Below are 19,371 nucleotides of genomic sequence, written 5' to 3'. Positions count from 1 at the left end.
CAGTGCTGGACTCTAACCCCGTGAATCCCGTCTACCAAGCTTTAGTGGCCGCTGTGGCCAGAAGCAATGTCACAGTGCTGGCAGGCCCAGGTGACCCTCGGAGGAGGTGGGGGATCACCGTGGCTGCATCCCTGATGAAGAACTCAAAAGCAGCCACTCCTGGTGCCTTCACCCTCGGGCTGGGAAAGGCACAGAGTGAGCTCTCCCTGGCCCAGACTCCTGCAAAAGCCAAGCGCAGCCCTGCAGTCCGGCCCCTGGTGTGGCCCTGCTGGGGGCAGGGGCTGCTGCTGCTGTAAAGTGAGCTGCCCGCTCCATCTCTCACATCCCAGGCCCGTCTCCAGGAATTAGCTCCAGGACAGAGATTTAAGAATTTAGGGTCACGCCTGGTCCTCCCCTAAGTTGTCCTTGGCCTTTGGCCTCTTTCTTTCCCATTTCAAACAGGGGTCATCCTTCCTAGTTTCTCTGCTCTGTTGCTGCCCCTCAGTCTATTTCAGCAAGTACTCTTGACCGATGCTTCTTAGAGAAAATGGAAGCTATTAGGCAAGGTCCCTGCAGACGCTCCTCTGTCTGGGAGCCATTTCCCACCTCCTTTCCTAAAGATTAGGGAGACCGAGTCGTCTCTCCTGTTCAGATCTGGATCTGCCACCTGTGCTCTGGACCCCCTCACTCCCTCCACTTAAGGAAACAGGTCTGGGTCCTCTTATTTCTGCAGCTTTTCTTCAGTTTCCCATCAGCTTGTAAACAAAGAGACCAAAAGCTCTCCCAGCCCAAACCAAACCATAGCAAACAAAACCAGAGGAACACTTTTGCTGGGAAATGCTGTTTTGTCTAGTCCTGGTCCCAGATATTTTTCCATATGAATCAGACAGAGCAAATTAACAATTCAAAGTCCCAAGATGGGTTACTTATGAAGATAGAAAACAATTCATTGTTTACTTGCCTAGTTATTCCTTAGTTACCTGGCATACACGTAAGTGCTGAGGAGCCACTGGTAGGCTGGATACAAAAGCTACAACGATAAATAAGATCTAGCCTTCCCTCCATGGAGCTGGCGGAGGAGAAAGACACAAACAGAAAATTATAATACAATATAGTAAGCTTGCCATAACCATACAAAGGGATAGTATAGGAGGAAAGAGAAGAGACTCCTGGGTCAGCTTTTCTGGCTAGGCTGAGCCTTAAACAGTGATAAACTCTCAAAGCACACACAGAAATATGGCAGTGTGTGAAGAGCTACACACACAGACACACACATATCTTGGGGCTGGAGCAGGAGTCTGGAGGCTGTGGGTGGTAAAGATGAGAAGCCTTACTACTTTTCAGACACTGTTCGAAAACACTTTGCATACGTTGATTCATTTAATCCTTTCAGCACACCTATGAAATAAGTATTATTATCCTTAAAAAAAAAAAAAAAGTATTATTACCCTTATTTTACAGATGAAGAAAAGGAGGCACAGAGAGGTTAAGTAAGTTGCCCACGTTGCACAGCTAGGAAGTTGCCCAAGTCACACAGGATCCAGACTCAGGCAGCCTGATTTCTGACTCTGTCCTCTGAGGAAGGTAAAGCTGAGGCGGCATCACTGGAGGCAGGCAGTGCAGGTGGGAGTGATGATTTTGTCTGATCTTGAACAGCAGCAGTAGCGATAGAGGAGACCCTGAGAGAGCAGTAAGGCATGGGGCTTGGGTATGAAGGAAGGGGAGCGTCAAGGATGACTCCCTCGTGTCTAACTTGGATTAGGGAGTGTGAGGATGAGTGCAGCTTCGGACTTGGTCCCTCTCCTTCTTAGACAAGTCTGTAGATCAGAGGAAAAAAATCAAGGTAAGGATCACAATTTGGAGGTCATCAACATAGAAGTGGGGAGCGGAGGAGATCTCCTCGGAAGGGAGTCTGGATGTGAAATGCAGAGAGGTGAGGAGAGACACAGGGGTCATGTCAGCATTTAAAGGGCAGGTGGAATAAGAGGTACCCAGATGGCAGAAAGGGGCTTCCCTGGTGGTCCAGTGCTAAGACTCCTAACTTGGTGCAGGGGGCCCGAGTTCGATCCTTGGTCAGGAAACTAGATGCCACAATGAAGGCCTGGCACAACCACAGAAATAAATATTTAGAAAACAACAGCAGGCAGAGAGCTGTGAGGCAAGTAAGAAGTCATAGAAGCAAGAGTAGAGAGGCTTGGGAAGGGGGAGGGATTGGAATGCTAAATGCAGATGAGAAGACCAGAAAGGATAAGGGCTGGAATGTGCTCATTGGGATTCTACACTCAGCAAGTGACCAGTAGTTTTAGTCAGAGTGGAGTCAGAAGGCTGGTGGGACAGAAACCAGACTGCACTGAGTTGAGATGTGAATAGAGGGAAGGAAGAGTGAAAGATAATGGCCAATAGCATCAACCAGACTTTTTATTTATTAAGTATAAAAAAAGGAAGGAGAGTATTTGTATGGTAGCTAGAAGGAACCAGGAAGGTCAACACGTTTTATTTGTGGCTCCAGTACTCTTGCCTGGCCCCTTCATGGGTCACTGCCTTGTCATGGTGAAGGGGCCTGTGAACTCAATGAAGCTATGAGTCATGCTGTGCGAGGCCACCCAAGACAGATGGGTCATAGCAGAGAGTTCTGACAAAATGTGATCCACTGGAGGAGAGAATGGCAAATCACCCCAGTATACTTGCTGTGAGAACCTCATGAACTATATAAAAGGCCAAAAAGATATGACACCAAAAGATAAGTCCCCCAGGTCTGACGTTGTCCAATATGCTACTGGGGAAGAGCAGAGGTTCAGTGTTATGCAAACCAAGAGCTTCCAGATGTCCGAACTGGGTTTAGAAAATGAGGAGGAGCTAGAGATCAAATTGTCAACATTCACTGTATTATAGAGAAAGCAAGGGAATTTCAGAAAAATATCTATCTCTGTTTCATTGACTACGCTAAAGCCTTTGACTGTGCGGATTGTGACAAACTGCAGAAAGCTCTTAGAGAGATGGGAATGCCAGACCATCCTACCCGTCTCCTGTATGCAGGTCAAGAAGCAACAGTTAAAATCCCACATGGAACAACTGCTTGTTTCAAGATTGAGAAAGGGGTACCACACAACTGTCACTCTGTTTATTTAATCTATACGCTGAGTACATCCTGAGAAATGCTGGGCTGGATGAGTTACAAGCTGGAAATCAGAATAGGTGGGAGAAATATCAACAACCTCAGATATGCAGATGATACCACTCTAATGTTAGAAGGCGGAGAGGAACTAAAGAACATCTTGATGAGGGTGAAGGAGGAGCGTGAAAGAGCCAGCTTTAGACTAAATATTTTTTAAAACTTTAGATAGTGGCATTTGGCCTTATTACTGCATGGCAAATAGAAGGGGAAAAGGTGGAAGTAGTGACAGATTTCCTCTTCTTTGACTCCAAAATCACAGAGAACAGTGACTGCAGCCATGAAATCAGAAGACGATTGCTTCTTGGCAGGAAAGTGATGACAAACCCTAGTGTGTTGAGAGACATTACTCTGTCAACAAAGGTCCATTATACTCAAGGCTATGGTCTTCCCAGTGGTCACATATGACTGTGAGAACTGGACCATAAAGAAGGCAGAATGCCAAAGAATTGATGCCTTCAAACTGTGGTGCTGGAGAAGACGCCTGAAAGTCCCTTGGACAGCAAAGAGATCAAACTAGTCACTCTTAAGGGAGATCAACCCTGAATATTCATTGGAAGGACTGATGCTGAAGCTGAAGCTCCAGTATTTTGGTCATCTGATTCGAACAGATGACTCATTGGAAAAATCCCTGTTGTTGGGAAGGAGAAGGGCATCAGAGGATGAGATGGCTGGACAGCATCACTGATGCAATGAATATGAACTTGGGCAGACTCTGGGAGATGGTGAGAGATGTAGAGGCCTGGCTTGCTGCAGTCCATGGGGTTGGAAACAGTCGGACACAACTGGGCAACCAAACAACAACAACTGTTGCCTGGAGAATCCCATGGATGGGGGAACCTGGCAGACTACAGTCCATAGGGTCACAAAGAGTCAGACATGACTGAAGAGACTTGGCTTGCATGCATGCATGCATGTGTGGCTTGGATTTGATTTACAAGAGCTTTAAGGCAGCTTATTTATAGGCTGAGGGGAAGTTGAGGAGGAGGTGAAGATGCAAGTGAATGCAGAGATGTTTCCTGGAGGGGAGGTGAATGGTGTTTTATGGGCCAAAGGCACAGGTGGAAAATTTGGAGTTGAATACTAGAGACAGCTCATTCTCTGAACCTGCAGGCAAGAATATAAGAATGTGTGTGGGAGCGAGGAAATTTACAGAGCCTTCTTGCCTGACAGCCTCTGAGAAGCATGAGTCAAGACTGTCTGTGAAATAGAGTAAGGGGTGTAGGAGTTGAGCCAGGGATGACCGAGGCCTTGAACACTTAGGGCAGCCGCAGAAGCAGGACTCTGCTTTACTTGGTATGTCAGTCCACCAGCGGTTTGAGTTTCTTTACCGCTTCTCAGCGTCTGTTGGAGCAAAAGTTCTGTGATAGCTCTGATCGCGGCTGGGACTTTGCTGTGTGGGTACAGCAGCAGAAGGGCAGAAGGGGGCAGGTGAGAGAGTGGCTTATATCCTTAATCCTGTGCTCCGAGCTGGGTAAGAAGGGGAGGCAGAGATCTAAGCAGAGTGACAGATCCACAGATCATGGAGGCATGAGGAGACTGCTGAAGTTTCCGTGAGAAAGGCAGAGGCAGTGGGAAGCAGAAATTGAAGAATTCCTAGTGAAGATGAGGCTTGTGGGTCTGGCCTGGGATGTGCAGGAATGTGGAGGAGGATCATAGATGAAGTTTCTGGAAGATGTGGCCATCAAGAAACTGAGAAATGGGACTTCCCTGGTGGTCCAGTGGTTAAGACTCCATGCTCCTAATGCAGGGGGCCCAGGTTCAATTCCTGGTCAAGGAATTAGACCCTACATGCTGCAACTAAGACCCAGCACAGCTAAATAAGTAAAATTTTTAAAAAAAGAAAAAGAAAGAAATGGAGATGCTAGTTTGTTGGATTGTACACAGGGACACAGAAGTCAACCTCGGTGGTGGCAGAATTGGAGGGTGGATAGAGGCCTAAGACCTCAGTGGAGGTTGTGCAAGGGCCAGGAGGTCAGCAGATGACAAAAATGAAAAGAGGCAGAGAAGATGGTACCAGAATTGTTGAGACTAGAGGATGGATGGCCTGGATACAGCACTGGGTCAGGAGGAGACCAACCCTTGAGGGAAATATAAGGACTGTTATGAAAGCAAGATGTTGGATTCTCAGTCTAGTGCATTTCCTTGAAATCATAGTTCATTCTATGATGACCCTTTGCTCTATTTTTCCTTTGTCTCCTCAGACTTTCCGCATTGCGCCCTCAATGTGCATCACTAAACCAGAAGCTGATTTTGCAGTGGAAGTGTTTCGCTCTGCCTTAATTCAACACATGAAGAGAAGAGCTAAATAAAAATTTTAAGAATAAAAACACCACAAGCCTAAAGAACTCCCCACTTAATTTCAGGAGTTAATTTGAGAAATTCTAAAACCACTGGTCTTGGTTGTTAGTGGTTGACTGCCTACCAATCATGTTTGTTAGCAGAGTCCCTATTATCCCCTATTACCTTGAGAAAGCCATCCTGCTGGAAAGGATCTGACTCCCTAGCTCAGAAAATAAATCCTAATTAATCTGGGTTAGTTATGGTAACTTGACTCCCCTCTGTGGTGTTTATACCTGATATGTGACATGATTCCTCCAGGAAAATCTTCTGGTGGAGGCGCCTTTGGGGAAATGTTTCTTCATCCTCTGCTCTTCATCTTCGTAAGAGATGTCTTCTTCTTGCACCAAAGCATCAGATATCAGGGTAGGATGGCTCCAACCACAACAGTCACTTTGTAGCCTTGAGAACAAAGATTATTTGCTGAGGTTGGAAGGTAGAGAGAAGCTGAATTCTTAGTGATGTCAACAGGCCACTGACTTACCCTGTCCTGGAGCCACCTTACCTTCGGGCTCCTTATTATACGAGAAAATAAATCCAATAGACTACACAAGTCTTTTTAATTTTACAATCATAAGCATCCTGAGAAATGAGGCAGAAAATACCCCACATAGATAACTGTCCTGTCCTTTGACTCCGTTAAAATGTCTATCAGAGTCTTCTTTGTCTCCGCTGCCATCATCTTACCCTGGACTAAATTCTCATTACTCCTATTCTTTTAATACTATGTCCAAAATTATTTATAACAAGACTTGTAGCAGCCTACACATACTTTTATACTTTCTTTTTTTAATATTCATTTCCACTGTGGTTGATCACAGGATATTGAATATAGACAGTTCCCTGTGCTATACAATAGGACATTGTTGTTTATCCATCCTAAATGAAATTGTTTACATCTACCAACCCCCAAACTCCTAGTCCATCTGCCTCCCTCCCTGGCTCCCCTTTGGCAAGCACAAGTCTGTTCTCTATATGTCTAGGAGTCTGTTTTCATAAGTTCCCAAACTTTATCATCATTAGAATGCACATTCATAGCACTTCTTTTCCATACCTGTGCACCACTTGTCTTAAAATGGACTTAATAGGGCTTCACTGGTGGCTCAGTGGTCAAGAATCTGGCTGCCAATGCTGGAGACACTGTTTGAAGATCCACGTGCTGCGGAGCAATGGAGCCCGTGTGCCACAACTCTTTATCCTGTGCTCTAGAGCCTGGGAGCCACGACTGCTGAAGCCCAAGCACCCTGGAGGCTGTACTCGGCAACCAGAGCAGCCGCCACAATGAGAAACCCGTGCAGAGCATCCAGAGAGCAGCTGCTGCTTGTCGCAACTGGAGATAAGCCTGTGCAGCGATGAAGACCTAGTGCAGCCAAAAATAAATGAGCTTTGTAAATTATTTTTTAAAAAAGATACTGGCCAGCTGAGACCCTCTCCTTAACACAATCAGAAGAAGCTCCATAAAACTGAATGGGAAGTCACTTTCTCAGCCTATCATTCAATGTTTGTTTGAGCTGTGTCCCAGTTTGAAGCGCCGTCCTAATGGTCTACCCCGGAGTGTTTGTTCTACTGAGACATGCTAAACCTCCCTGCCAGGTTCATCTCCCTCAGGCATTGACTTAAAAATGGGCTTCCCTTGCACAAAACCTTCCAGTGGCTCCGCACATTCCTTTAGATAAGATTAAAACCCCTGTAACAAGGAGCTCAGTCCTTCTCATAGGCAGTACCCAAACAGAGCAAACACTTTAGAAATGCTCTGTTTGGGCACAGTGGAAAGATGATTGGATTATAGGCCAAATAACCTGAATTTTAAACTCAGTTCTCCCATGAATTGGCTATAGATGACCTTGGCAAAGCCTTTTCACCTCTTTTTGACCTCCTTTTCCCAGGCATATCAGTACTTGCCCTTCCTACTTTCTAAGTTGTCCTGGGACTCAAGTAAGCTAACAGATGTAAAAGTGCTTGCAAACTAATGAACCAAGCAAATAGCAATTTCTTCTTCCAAACTACATTCCCTTTCTTTCCTTCACAATAAAATCTCCCAAGAGCAATTTTTTTGTTCCAGTATAATTTCTTGCCTCCTGTCATGCCTCAATAACTAGGACCTCATTCTGGCCTCTTGTTTTTGGGCAGCTGCCTTCTCTAAAGGCCACTAGTGACTTTTGTATGGCCCAAATCTCCTTATGGCCAAAATGTTTCCTTTAAATGTTCTTTCTAAACAACTGCTGCTTCTTGAATTGATTTCCTTAGATTCTGCATTGTGGTCCTTTCTCAGATGCCACCTTCTCAGTCTCCCTGGCAACTTCTCCACTACAGGGTTCTGTCCTGGGCCATCTCTTCCTTGCTAGACTCTCTCCTTATCAGCAACCTCATCTACTTGAGAAATTTCTCCTAACTTGACTATACTGATGACTTGCAAATATTCATCCTATAGACGTAACCTGTTTGAAAGTGAAAGTGAAAGCCATGGACAGTAGCCTGCCGGCTCCTCTCTCCATGGAATTCTCCATGGAAGAATATTAGAATGGGTAGCCCTTCCCTTCTCCAGAGGATCTTCCCAGCCCAGGGATCCAACTGGTGTCTCCTGCATTGCAGGTAGATTGTTTACCAACTGAACCCCAATTCCAAGATTTTAGCTGTCTAGACACCTTCATTTAGATGTTATCAGGACACTTCAAATTCAACATTTCTAACATAAAACACACTTAATTTCTCTCCTGCAATGAATTTCTTCTTGATTAATGAAACTTTTGTCTCAGGCGCATCATTTAGGGCATTATTTTTATCCCGGTTATCTTTTTGCCTTTCACATTGAGACAAGGTGTGACCTGGGACCCTTTGCAGCAGTGCTGCAATGCTTGCACCTGGACACACCTCTCCTCAAGCAACAAAATACAAAGAAATCACATGGGACTAAAAATAACTGCATGCTTGCACAGTTGGGGCAAATTCTGGACAAAAGATAGAAAGAGACCAGAAAGCCCCAATGCCACTTTTGAAAAGCCTGGAACAAAAGCAGTCTACTGTGCATGCCCCTTGTACACAATACCACCTGATGGGGGGCAGACCACCTAAGCCACCCCTGACATACTACTACCCTTACCCCACCCTCACCCTCACCTCAGGGAGCGAGCTAGCAAGGCTTGTTTGTCCTCTCACTCCCCTCTGCTGCAGCAGGGGCCCCGTTAAAGTCTTGCCTGAATTTCTTGTCTGGCCTCTGATCAATTTCTACTGATTAAGGAGGCCAAGAATCCTCCTTGGTAACAATACAATAATGCTCATAAATACTTTCTTCAATGGTAAGTTTTCTGATACGGCCTACTTATACCAAACTGCCTTAATTTGGGTCATCATCCTCTCTCCTGGATGATTTCAACTACCTCCTAACTGATATTCTGGACTCCTTCCCAACCTATTGTCCACATTGATTCAAAGTCAGTTAATCAAAGGATAAATATGATTGCAGCTCTCATCTTATGAAGGCTGTGAGGGCTCCTTATTGCCCATGGAACAAAGTCCAAATTCCAACTATTATGGCATTCAAGAGCTTTCACAGCTCTTGTGTGACCTGTGAATGAAGAGCTCTTTCATTCAAGAGCTTTTGTCCCCTAAGTTTTTAAGCTCCCTTTTTTCTTTCCATGTTATGCATGTTGTTTCTTTGCATCTATAGTTTACTCTACTTGGAACATTCTTCTGCTCTTCTTTGTCAGTGAAAATTAAGGGATTGGGAAGATTGCACAAGAAAGACAACACTTCCTTCTGTTTCTTCAAAGCCTTCCCATTTCCAATATTTCTTTTCTTTCCAGATAAAGAAAAAGGGGGAAGCGTTGAAAATAATGTTTATGTCAACCATTTAGAAATTTAATAAAATATGAAGGGAAAAAAAATAAAACACATTTAAAAAAAATACTAATTAAAAAATTTTTTTCATGCTTAGGCCAAGATCCCTGTCATGTAGGACACCCTGTCTTGGAAGAAGGGGCCTGAAGGATTTAATTCATAGAACATATTCCTTGTGGCTTCCTGAATCCCATAGGATCTTGTGCACATCTAGGACTGTACCTTGATAGTCTCCCACCTCCTGGAGTTGAAATTCTGAACCATAGCCTGGTCCTAGGCCTCATTTATTGACCATGAAGTCTACATGAGTCTATCCAAGTGCTTTGGTCAAGATAAACTGCTCCTCTTTCTTGAAGAGCATTTGGTGATTAAGATGTGTGAGACATCAGAGGCACCGAGAAGGAAGGGCAAGCATTGTGTCCTTAGAGCAAGTATTCATTTCTTTCACTGGTTTATACACATGATGGATTCCTAATTCTTTCCATCTGGAGCCATGGGTAGGAGTTTAGCACCATCATTTCTTGCCCTTCCATTTTCTGCTCTACCCACAGGAGGTGGGATGTAAGCCAGCTTACATAAGGCAAGAAATCCACATGCTTGCCAACTCCTTTCTATTTCCTTTCTTATTGAAACTGCCTAAAGTGAAGGTAATGAATGCTCAGCTGAAGTAAACTTTTTTCCTCTACAAGGAATATACTGACAGTTAATCATGTGATGAGAATATAATATTAAAATGTTGGCAGCTGTTTAAAACCTTTGAAATGACAATCCACTCAGGAGGGAGTAATTAAAAAAAAAAAACATGAAGCTTTGGTTATACCATTAACAATAATAATTTTAAAGAGATGTAAAATAACACTGATAAACTAGTAATACAGCAATAAACTATGCTCTTCTTTGTGTTTTAATGCTCCATCTTTTATATCTATGTAGTTTTAACTTTCCAGTAATTCAAAATAACCTCCTAAAGTGTCTGTAATCTATGGGAGGACTTGATTCTTCTTCCACCTTTAGATCCCACTTAAATCATCAGCACTGGTCACTTCATCACCACTTCATGCCAGAGCATCACAGTCATGTTTCAAAAGTAGGTTTGAAGTTTCCAGGCCCTGTAGCAGCACATTGCTGTGGTTACTTTAAAGCTGAAGCCACATTTCCAACTAAGGGACAAACAGTAAACATGGCACAGCTCTGCCCATTAAAACCAGGCAGAGTCGTAGAACCAACACCACAAATGATCTCAGCAAAAACGAAAGGGCCACCGAACGCACTCAGTAAGAGCGAAGACACAGAACCAAAGGCTAGTTATGCCAACCCCTTTGGGTTTAGTTCAGATAAAGGTAGGCCTGGTCTGACTGGTGACAGACGTAAGGAGTGTTGGCAGAACTGGCAGTGTTGTGCTAGTAATCCAGGATGGAGAACATAGAGATGTCAAGAACGTGATTTCATCAAGAACTGATTGGGGAGGGTTCTTGCAGACAGCAAGCAATGAAAACACAAACTTTTAACTAGATTAGACAAAATGATGTGACAGAGGGAGACTGCACAAGTTCTCCATGTGTTTTGTCCTGGGCAAATTAACCTCTCCGAGCTGAAGTTTCCTTGGGTCCAAAAAAAAGAGGATAGTATAGTATAGGCACATGGGACCTTTGGGATGATTTAAATAAGCAAATATACTGGCAGCTGCTCAATGAATATTAACTCTTTCCTTAGCGTCCCTTTCCTTTTGACACAGAACTTGCTTAGTTGCTCTTGGCTCTCACCATCTAAGAAAGATGTCAATGCCTGTGGAGACATCTTACCTCTTAACCAGACTCTAAACTCCTGGTGACCTTGTCTTCTCCATCCTCATATACATCGGGCCTAACGCAGTGCCCCTCGCAGAAAGGCAAAAACTAACACCTAGAGAGCTGTGTGCATTTTATCAACAGATGCTACAGTTACCAACAGCTTAAGGCAGCAATTAGCTTATCTGAAATAAACATTTAGCCATCTAATAGGGGTTTCTATGTGTGTGTTCAGAAACATAAATTATATATATTGATAAACACATAATATTTAGAAATATATATATGAATAGGAACAAATAATCTATAAAGAAATCTCTATTTAGAAATATATATATATATGACACACACACACACTTAGATCTTGGTAATAAAGCACCAGAGGTAACTTTAGAAAGAAAAGGAAGCCTCTCTTGGATGAATTGTGAGGCTATACTATCCACAGGCTTCCCTGGTGGCTCAGATGGTGAAGAATCTGCCTGCAATGTTGGAGACTCATGTTTGATCCCTGGGTCAGGAAGAGCCCCTGGAGAAGGAACTGGCTGCCCACTCCAGTATTCTTACCTGGAGAATCCCATCGACGGAGGAGCCTGGCAGGCTATAGTCCACAGGGTCACAAAGAGGCAGACATGACTGAAGTGACTGAACACAATATCTGCAGGAGGAATCTAGAGGGTTCTTGGGCACCTCGTATTCATCTTCCAAGGGGACTGCAATTCTCTGTACTCTGCTTAGGCCCCCAGTTCACATCCCTGCCTTCTCATTCTCAGTAAGTGATGGTCCTTTATCAGAAAAACACTGAAATTATCCAGCAAGAATTCTGATCACATCACTCTCCTGCTTGATACCTATAGTCTAATGTCCTCCCACTAGTCTGTCTCTGGCTGGTGTCCAGGTCTGGTGGCCTTGCACCTTCCCCTGACTTCTGCATGCCTGTATTCCCCCCACAATGCCCCCGATCCCAGGGCTGCTTTACCAGGCTCTCTCTGCGGGAACCCCTAGGCTTTTTCACCAGCTACCTCTTCCTCAGCCTTCACAGAGCCAATCATCACATTCACAGTCAGGCCATTTTACATAAAACCTACACCTCAGCACACATCTATTCTTCAGGCTCTTGTAGCTTGAATTATTCTTTCTCTTCTGAATTTTCAACTTCTACATTCTTTTTCTTCTTTCTCTCAGCCTAAAAACATACCTCTCTTTCCATTAAAAAAAAAAAAAGTCTTTCAAATGTAGATCCTAAAAAGCTGCTAAGAAAATATCCTGGGCTCTGCTACATCACTCCCTCACTGCCCCTCTCTCAGTACCCCATAGGCTGGCTTCTGAGAAGCTATTCTTGCAAAAGTGACCTACAACCCCTGTGATGGTGAATTTTATGTGGCAACTTGACTGGGCCACTTGGTGCCTAGATAACTTATGAAATGTTATTTCTGGGCATGTCTGTGATGGGGTCCCTGGAAGAGATTGGCATTTGGATTGGTGGGTTGAGTAAAGCAGATGGCCTGCCCAAGGTGGGTGGGCATCACACAATGTGTTGAAGACTTGAACAAAAAGGTGGGAAAAAGTTGGATTTTCCCTCTCGGCCTGACCACTTGTGCTGGGCCATCCATCTCCTCTGTCCTCAGCACATCTGGTTCTCAGGCTTCAGACCCGAGCGGAAATCTATGCCATCAGCCCCTGAGGCTCTCAGGCCTTCAAACTATACCAGCCTGCAGACAACAGACCAGGGAACTTTCTCAGTCTCCATAATCACATGAGCCAATACCTTACAATGAATCTAAATTTGGATAACACATGGATATATAGATATACAGCTATATCTCTTTTTAACTACATAGCTGTGTACATTATTGTACACTTTATGTACACTATACACTTTATACACATATACATGTGATTATATACATAGCTATGTATGTGTATGTGTAAATATAACTCCTATTGATTCTGTTTCTCTGAAAAGCCCTAATATAACCTTCTAACTGCCAAATTCAGCCCTCACCTCACTTAGAATCTCAGTGGCAGCTGAGATTATTGGCATCTTCTCCTATTTTTTTTAATGGTTCCATGACCTTCCAATCTCATATTATCTCTTTGGGCATCCCAGGTGACACTAGTTGTAAAGAACTCAGATACCAATGCAGGAGACATAAGAGATGTGGGTTCGATCCCTGGGTTGGGAAGATCCCCTCTAGGAGGGCATGGCAACCCACTCAAGTATTCTTGCCTGGAGAATCACATGGACAGGAGCCAGGCAGGCTACAGTCCATAGGATTGCGAAGAGTCAGAAATGACTGAAATGACTTGGCATGCAGGCACTATCTCTTTAGCCCTTTTCATTCTCATGCATTCGTTTTGGTTCAGTTTGCTCTTTAATGCTGGTGTACCTGCTGGACTTTTATCTTGATCTGTTTTTTCCCCTCTCCATATACTTTATCTTTGTGATTTTACCCATTATCCATGATGGCTTTACTTTCTAGATGCTGATGATTCCCAAGCACATGTCCAGGGCAACCTCCATCTGGCCTACAGATTCACATCATCAGCAGCATCTTGAACATTTTTTCTAGGTATCTACTGTGTTTTCTTCCTCCCCCTGGAGCACATATGCTCTCCTGGGCTCAGGATATGTTGATTGTGCCTACTACCTTCTTGCCATGAGAGCCTGGCACCAGTAATCACCATCCCCCAAGTCAGTCTTAACCAAACTTCTAATTCTGGCATGCCCCCCTGCCATCCTTTTGTGCTGCCCCACGCCCCCTAATCACAGCCTTCTCGCCTCCTCTATCAGCCCATCCCTGGCCGCCATGAGTGATTGGGAGTCTCATGGCTGGCCTTTGGCACACTTAGGGCCTTCCTTGTCCTACCCTACTCATTGCTCTGTTCCCTTTCTTGTCTCGTTGCCCAGCTTGAAAATCATTACCTCATCCTCACTTATGAAGAGTTAAGCAGCTGGCCTTTCTGTTATCTAACTCCTTCTCTGCTCCAGCTAAAAAGTCCCAACTTACATGCATTGTTGATTGCCACTTGAGGCAAATTTTTTAAAAGCAAGGAGGTAGGAGGAGAGAGTGAAAATTATGCCAGAAATAAAATATTTAAAAAAAAATTTTTTTTTCTTCCTGTGATGATACTGGGGATGGGGAACGTCAGTGTAGTGAGTGAACTCTAGCAGAGCTGTCATTAAAAACCACTCTTCTGCTGGAGCTGGTGTCTAGCTAGTTCCACGCAGCACTGCCAGGCAGTACCAGGACTTGGCACAGGGGCCTGACCCATGCTCTTGGTGGTCCTGTGCCAATTCCATCAACCTGGGCAGGAGAGTCCTCTTTATTCTTGGTAACATCCTTGGAGTCAACTACTAGACCCTGGGAACCATCTCCAGTAAACTCCCTGCCTCTTTCTTTTTAGCAACATCCTACCCTCCACCCTCTTTTTAGGAGGAGCATTGCTTACCTTCCCAGGAGCATTGGTTTCCTCTATCGGCTCACCTCTTCTCCGACATCTTCTAGCAGAATCTTTAAACCCAGATTCAACTCCTCCCTGACTCCTCTGGCTCTTCCAGAGAGACTGTGGGGAAAGGAGGTGGGTTTTGGTGCAAGAAAGCAAGATATATTATCATTCAGCCTTTTTAGTGCAGCCAATACAATAAATAGTTTAATTTCTGTATCAAAGTTCTAAAGATTCTGACTTTGCCACTCTTGAAAATATCTTTCAGAAATGCATGCTATCTAGGTATGCAATTTACAAAGGATATATTTGTAAGAAACTAAAAATAGAGCTACCATATGACACTGCAATGCCACTTCTGGGCATATATCCAGAGAAAAACATGATCCAAAAGGATACATGCACCCTAATATTCACTGCAGCACTGTTTACAATAGCCAAGACACGGAAGCAACCTAAATGTCCATCAACAGGGGAATGGATAAAGATGTGGTACATATATACAATGGACTATTACTCGGCCATTAAAAAGAATGGAATAATGCCATGTGCTGCAACATGGGAGGACCTAGATGAGTGTCATGTTGAGTGAAGTCAGTCAGACAGAGAAGGAGAAATAGCTTATGACATCCCTTATATGTGGAATCTAAAAAGACATGATGTAAATAAACTTGCCAAACAGAAAGAGACTCACAGACTTAGAGAATGAAGTTACAGGTTCCCAGGGGGATGGATGGAAGGAAGGGATAGTTAGGGAGTTTGGGATGGACATGTACACACTGTTACATTTAAAATGAATAACCAACAAGGACCTACTGTATAGCACATATAACTTTGCTCAATGTTATGTGGCAGCTTGGATTGCAAGGGAGTTTGGGGGAGAATGGATACATGTAGATGTATGGCTGAGTCCCTTCACCTGTTTACCTGAAACTATCACAACATTGGTTAATCAGTTATACTCCAATAAAAAATAAAGTTTTAAAAAAATAAAGGAAAGGAAAAAATTTTTAATAAATAAAAAGAATATATTTTAAAAAGAAGAACAAAGTTGGAGAACTAACATTTCCTGATTTCAAAACTTACTGCAAAAGCTACAGTAATCAAACAGAATGGTAGTAACATAAAGCTGACACAGAGACCAATAGAATATAACAGAGAGCCAAAAGTAAACCCTCACATATATGATCAATTAACTTTTGACAAGGATGCCAAGACCACTCAATGAAAAGAGGATAATCTTTTCAACAAATGGTGGGTGTTGCGGGGACGGGTTATCCACAGGCAAAGGGATGAATCTGAATCCTTCCCTTGCAACACATACAAAAATTAACCCAAGATGAATTGAAGTTAATCAAACCTAAGTGATAAAACTATAAAGCCCTTAGAAGAAAATATAGGTACAAATCTTCAGGACATCAAATATGACAATGATTTCTTGGATAAGACAAGAAAAGAAAACTTCAAAACTTTTGTGCATCAAAGTGCACTGTCAAAAGCGCACTGTCAATAGAGTGAAAAGGCAGACACAAAATGAGATAATATGTTTGTAAAATCTTATATCTAATGAAGGCTAAATATCCAGAATATATATATATATATTTTTAAAACTCTTATAATTCAACAACAACAAAATGATTCAGTTCAAAAATGGACAAAAGACTTGAATAGACATTTCTCCAAAGATGAAATACAAATGACTAATAGCACATGAAAAGAATGCTCAACATCATTAGCCATTATGGAAATACAAATCAAAACCACTTAAACCCATTACGACGGCTATTATTTAAAAGAATAAAACAAGTGTTGGCAAGGATATGTCGAGATTGGAACTCCTGTGCACTGCTGTTGGGAATGTTTTCCATTATGGAAAACTGTATGGCAGTTCTGCAAAAAGTTAAACAGGATTACCGCATGAGTCAGCAATTCCACTTTGGGGTGTAGAGCCAAAAGAATTGAAAGCAGGAATTTCTAGCATATATTTACACAACCATGTTCATAGCAGTATAATTAACATGGCCAACAGATGGAAACAACTTAGATGTTATCACTGGATGAATGAATAAACAAAATGTGGTACAATGCAATAGTATTCTGCTTTGAAAAGGAAGAAAATTCTGACACACGCTGTAACATGGATGAACCTTGAAAACATTATGCTGACAAGCCAGTCACAAAAGGGTAAATACTGTACAAATATTTATATGAGGTACCTAGAGTAGGCAAAGGGTGATAACTTTGGGGGAAGACCTGACTGCATTCTCTCCTGAGGTATGGCTGTGATAATACTGATAGAATTACACTTGCGGTTAATTAAATTTTAAAGAAAATAAGACACTGGGTCTAAGAAGCTGAAGTTTCCATTTGAAAATGGTTCATGGGGTCAAGGCAGAGAGCAGCCTCCACTAGCTGTTTTTGTTCGCCTCTAGCCCTCCAATGCAGAGTGATTTCAGAGCTGACCCCCAGACGTACAGAGTGGGTTCTAGCCCACCCCAAGTTCCATTGTTTTGCTCTCGAGGGAGCAGATGGTTAAGTATCAAACTGACTATGTTGGCAAGTTTGAGGAGGTCAGGGGAAGAAATACTTGTTTTGACTGAGGAGATGTTGGGAAATCTTCATGGAAAAGGAATCACTTAAATAATATTGCTTGAAAACTCAGGCAATAGGCACTCCTGCTCTGGGCTCCCAGTTTTAGAGGTATCCCATTCTGGTTTTCCTTTGGCAAGGCCACTCTCGAGGAGTAAGGAATCCACAAGATCCCAGAATTCCAGAAGGTCCCTGGAGAAGGGGGCAACAGAGGATGTCATCATTGACTCATGGACATGAAAGTGAAAGTCACTAGTCGTGTCTGACTCTTTGCAACCCCATGGACTGTATACAGTCCACGGAATTCTCCAGGCCAGAATACTGGAGTGGATAGCCTATCCCTTCTCCAGCAGATCTTCCCGACCCAGGAATTGAACCGGGGTCTCCTGCATTATAGGCAGAGTCTTTACCAGTTGAGCTGCCAGGGAAGCCCTAACGGACATGAGTTTGATCCAACTCCAGGAAATAGTGAAGGACAGGGAAGCCTGGCATGTTGAGTTGCATGGGGTCACAAAGAATCAGACATGACTGATCAACTGAACAACAACTGCCCAAATGGCTCCAAGCTCAAATGCTGGACGTCTTCCTGGCACAGCAGACTACGTGAGTCAGATACTTGGACATGAGAGCTGGGATATCTACAGGGATACACATGAAGCAGGATGTAGCTGAGGATGAAAAGCAAGGGGGGCAAGAAGTCAGAGGTCATGTCTTTCCATGCCACCTCATGTTGATAGGAAAGGAAAGGAATCTGAGAACTCAAAGTCTGAACCTGGACTTTTGGGTCCTTATAAGTCATAAGGACCAAGGTAGGAGGATAAAGCATATTTAAATCAATAGTTTGCTAACTTGGTATAATTCTGAAACATTTCAACATATTGTGTGTGGGTGTCCATTTGCTCTCCTCCCCCAGGTCCCAGGAACCTGAGGGGTGTGCCTGAGCTTCAAGTATGACTTGCAGGAAGGGTAGGACTAGGAAACGCAGAGAGGAGGACAGGTTTCAGATGAGTGTGATCAGAGAACAGAGTCCTAGTTTAGCTCCCTCAGGATGTCATTTCTCCAGCTAAATATTGCCAAGTACCTTTGATTGATTTCCAGTATATTCTCGAATCAGTGCTTCCAAACTTTTCAACTCCTCTGGACACTGCCACCCTCAGCGCTCCTGCCCATGGTACCTTCCTGTAGGGGCAACACCCAGAACTGAGCATGGGGTAGGCAGAGCAAGACTTCACATTCACATCTCTGCCCAGCTATGAACCCACCCTGAGATCAGCAGACATTTCTCTTCACCCAGACTCAATGATGTTGCTGTCCACTCAATCTCCACTTCATTTCCACATCTTATGGTTGAGTCATGTTTTCCCCATTCTATTTTGTTCCAGTTATATTCTTAATAAAAGTCTCATTTACCTTTTATCTTTTTTTTTTCTAAAATTTATCTGTGAATCTGCCTGCGATGCAGGAGATGTAGCTTTGATTCCTGGGTTAGGAAGACCCCCCTGAAGAAGGAAATGGCAACCCACTCCAGTATTCTTGCCTGGGAAATTCCATGGACAGAGGAGTCTGGTGGGCTATCATGGGGTTGCAAGAATTGGACACAACTTAGTGACTAAACCACCATCTGTAAACATTTCTCTTGCATCCTGAGTCTGTCTCCTATAAAGCAGGCAAGGGTCTGAGGAAAATATTAAGAAGCTGATAAATTTCAAATTTCCTTTAAAAAGAAAACCAAATTGGATGCTTCTGTAATCTCAAAGCTGCATGATTTCACTTTAGAGGGGTCATGTGGACACAGGAACTTGTGCCTATCCTGAGCCTGATGGAGAACGCTAGGCTTGCACAAAGATCGTAGTTTTGATTTACAGAAGTTTGATGGTTCAACTTCTCACCAAGTGTGTATAGAGCCAGTGTGGGTCTGCCTGCTGTTTGATGGACAGCAGGGCACTCTCATTGGATGACTGTTGCCTCAGCAGAGCCGGGACCTGGCTCCACTGAGGGTGCCTGTTGGAACTGGCCCAGCTGCACGCAGAGCCACACAGGGATTGTGCACTTAAAATATCTGACAAGAGGTTTGCTGATGCTGGGTGGTGGTTCCAGCACTATCCTGGGTGTGGTGTAGGACAGAGAAGGAGGACAAGTCCCTCACGGCCCTCAGGAAGCTCATGGTCTACCCGGGACCTAAGACCTGCCAGCAGGACAGCTGTGCGGCAGGCTGAGCGCCTC

The 19,371-nt window shown here is 43.7% G+C and overlaps 1 protein-coding gene across 4 annotated transcripts in view; it reads left to right on the top strand.

Moving 5' to 3' along the window:
- The window catches only part of AGXT2 (alanine--glyoxylate aminotransferase 2), a 41,081-nt gene extending 35,381 nt beyond the window's left edge, over window positions 1-5,700 (top strand). For all 4 annotated transcript variants that reach the window (XM_020891524.2, XM_070476564.1, XM_070476563.1 and 1 more), the window contains one exon: window positions 5,356-5,700. In XM_020891524.2, coding sequence (XP_020747183.2) covers window positions 5,356-5,463 — 108 coding nt within the window. In that variant the 3' untranslated portion in view covers window positions 5,464-5,700. The remainder of the gene's footprint in view (window positions 1-5,355) is intronic.
- Window positions 5,701-19,371: the final 13,671 nt, after the last annotated feature.

Source organism: Odocoileus virginianus, chromosome 14, assembly GCF_023699985.2.
Source record: "Odocoileus virginianus isolate 20LAN1187 ecotype Illinois chromosome 14, Ovbor_1.2, whole genome shotgun sequence".
NCBI classification, from domain to species: domain Eukaryota; kingdom Metazoa; phylum Chordata; class Mammalia; order Artiodactyla; family Cervidae; genus Odocoileus; species Odocoileus virginianus.
The sequence above is the reverse complement of the archived record's forward strand: the minus strand, read 5'-3'. Positions and strand labels throughout refer to the sequence as shown.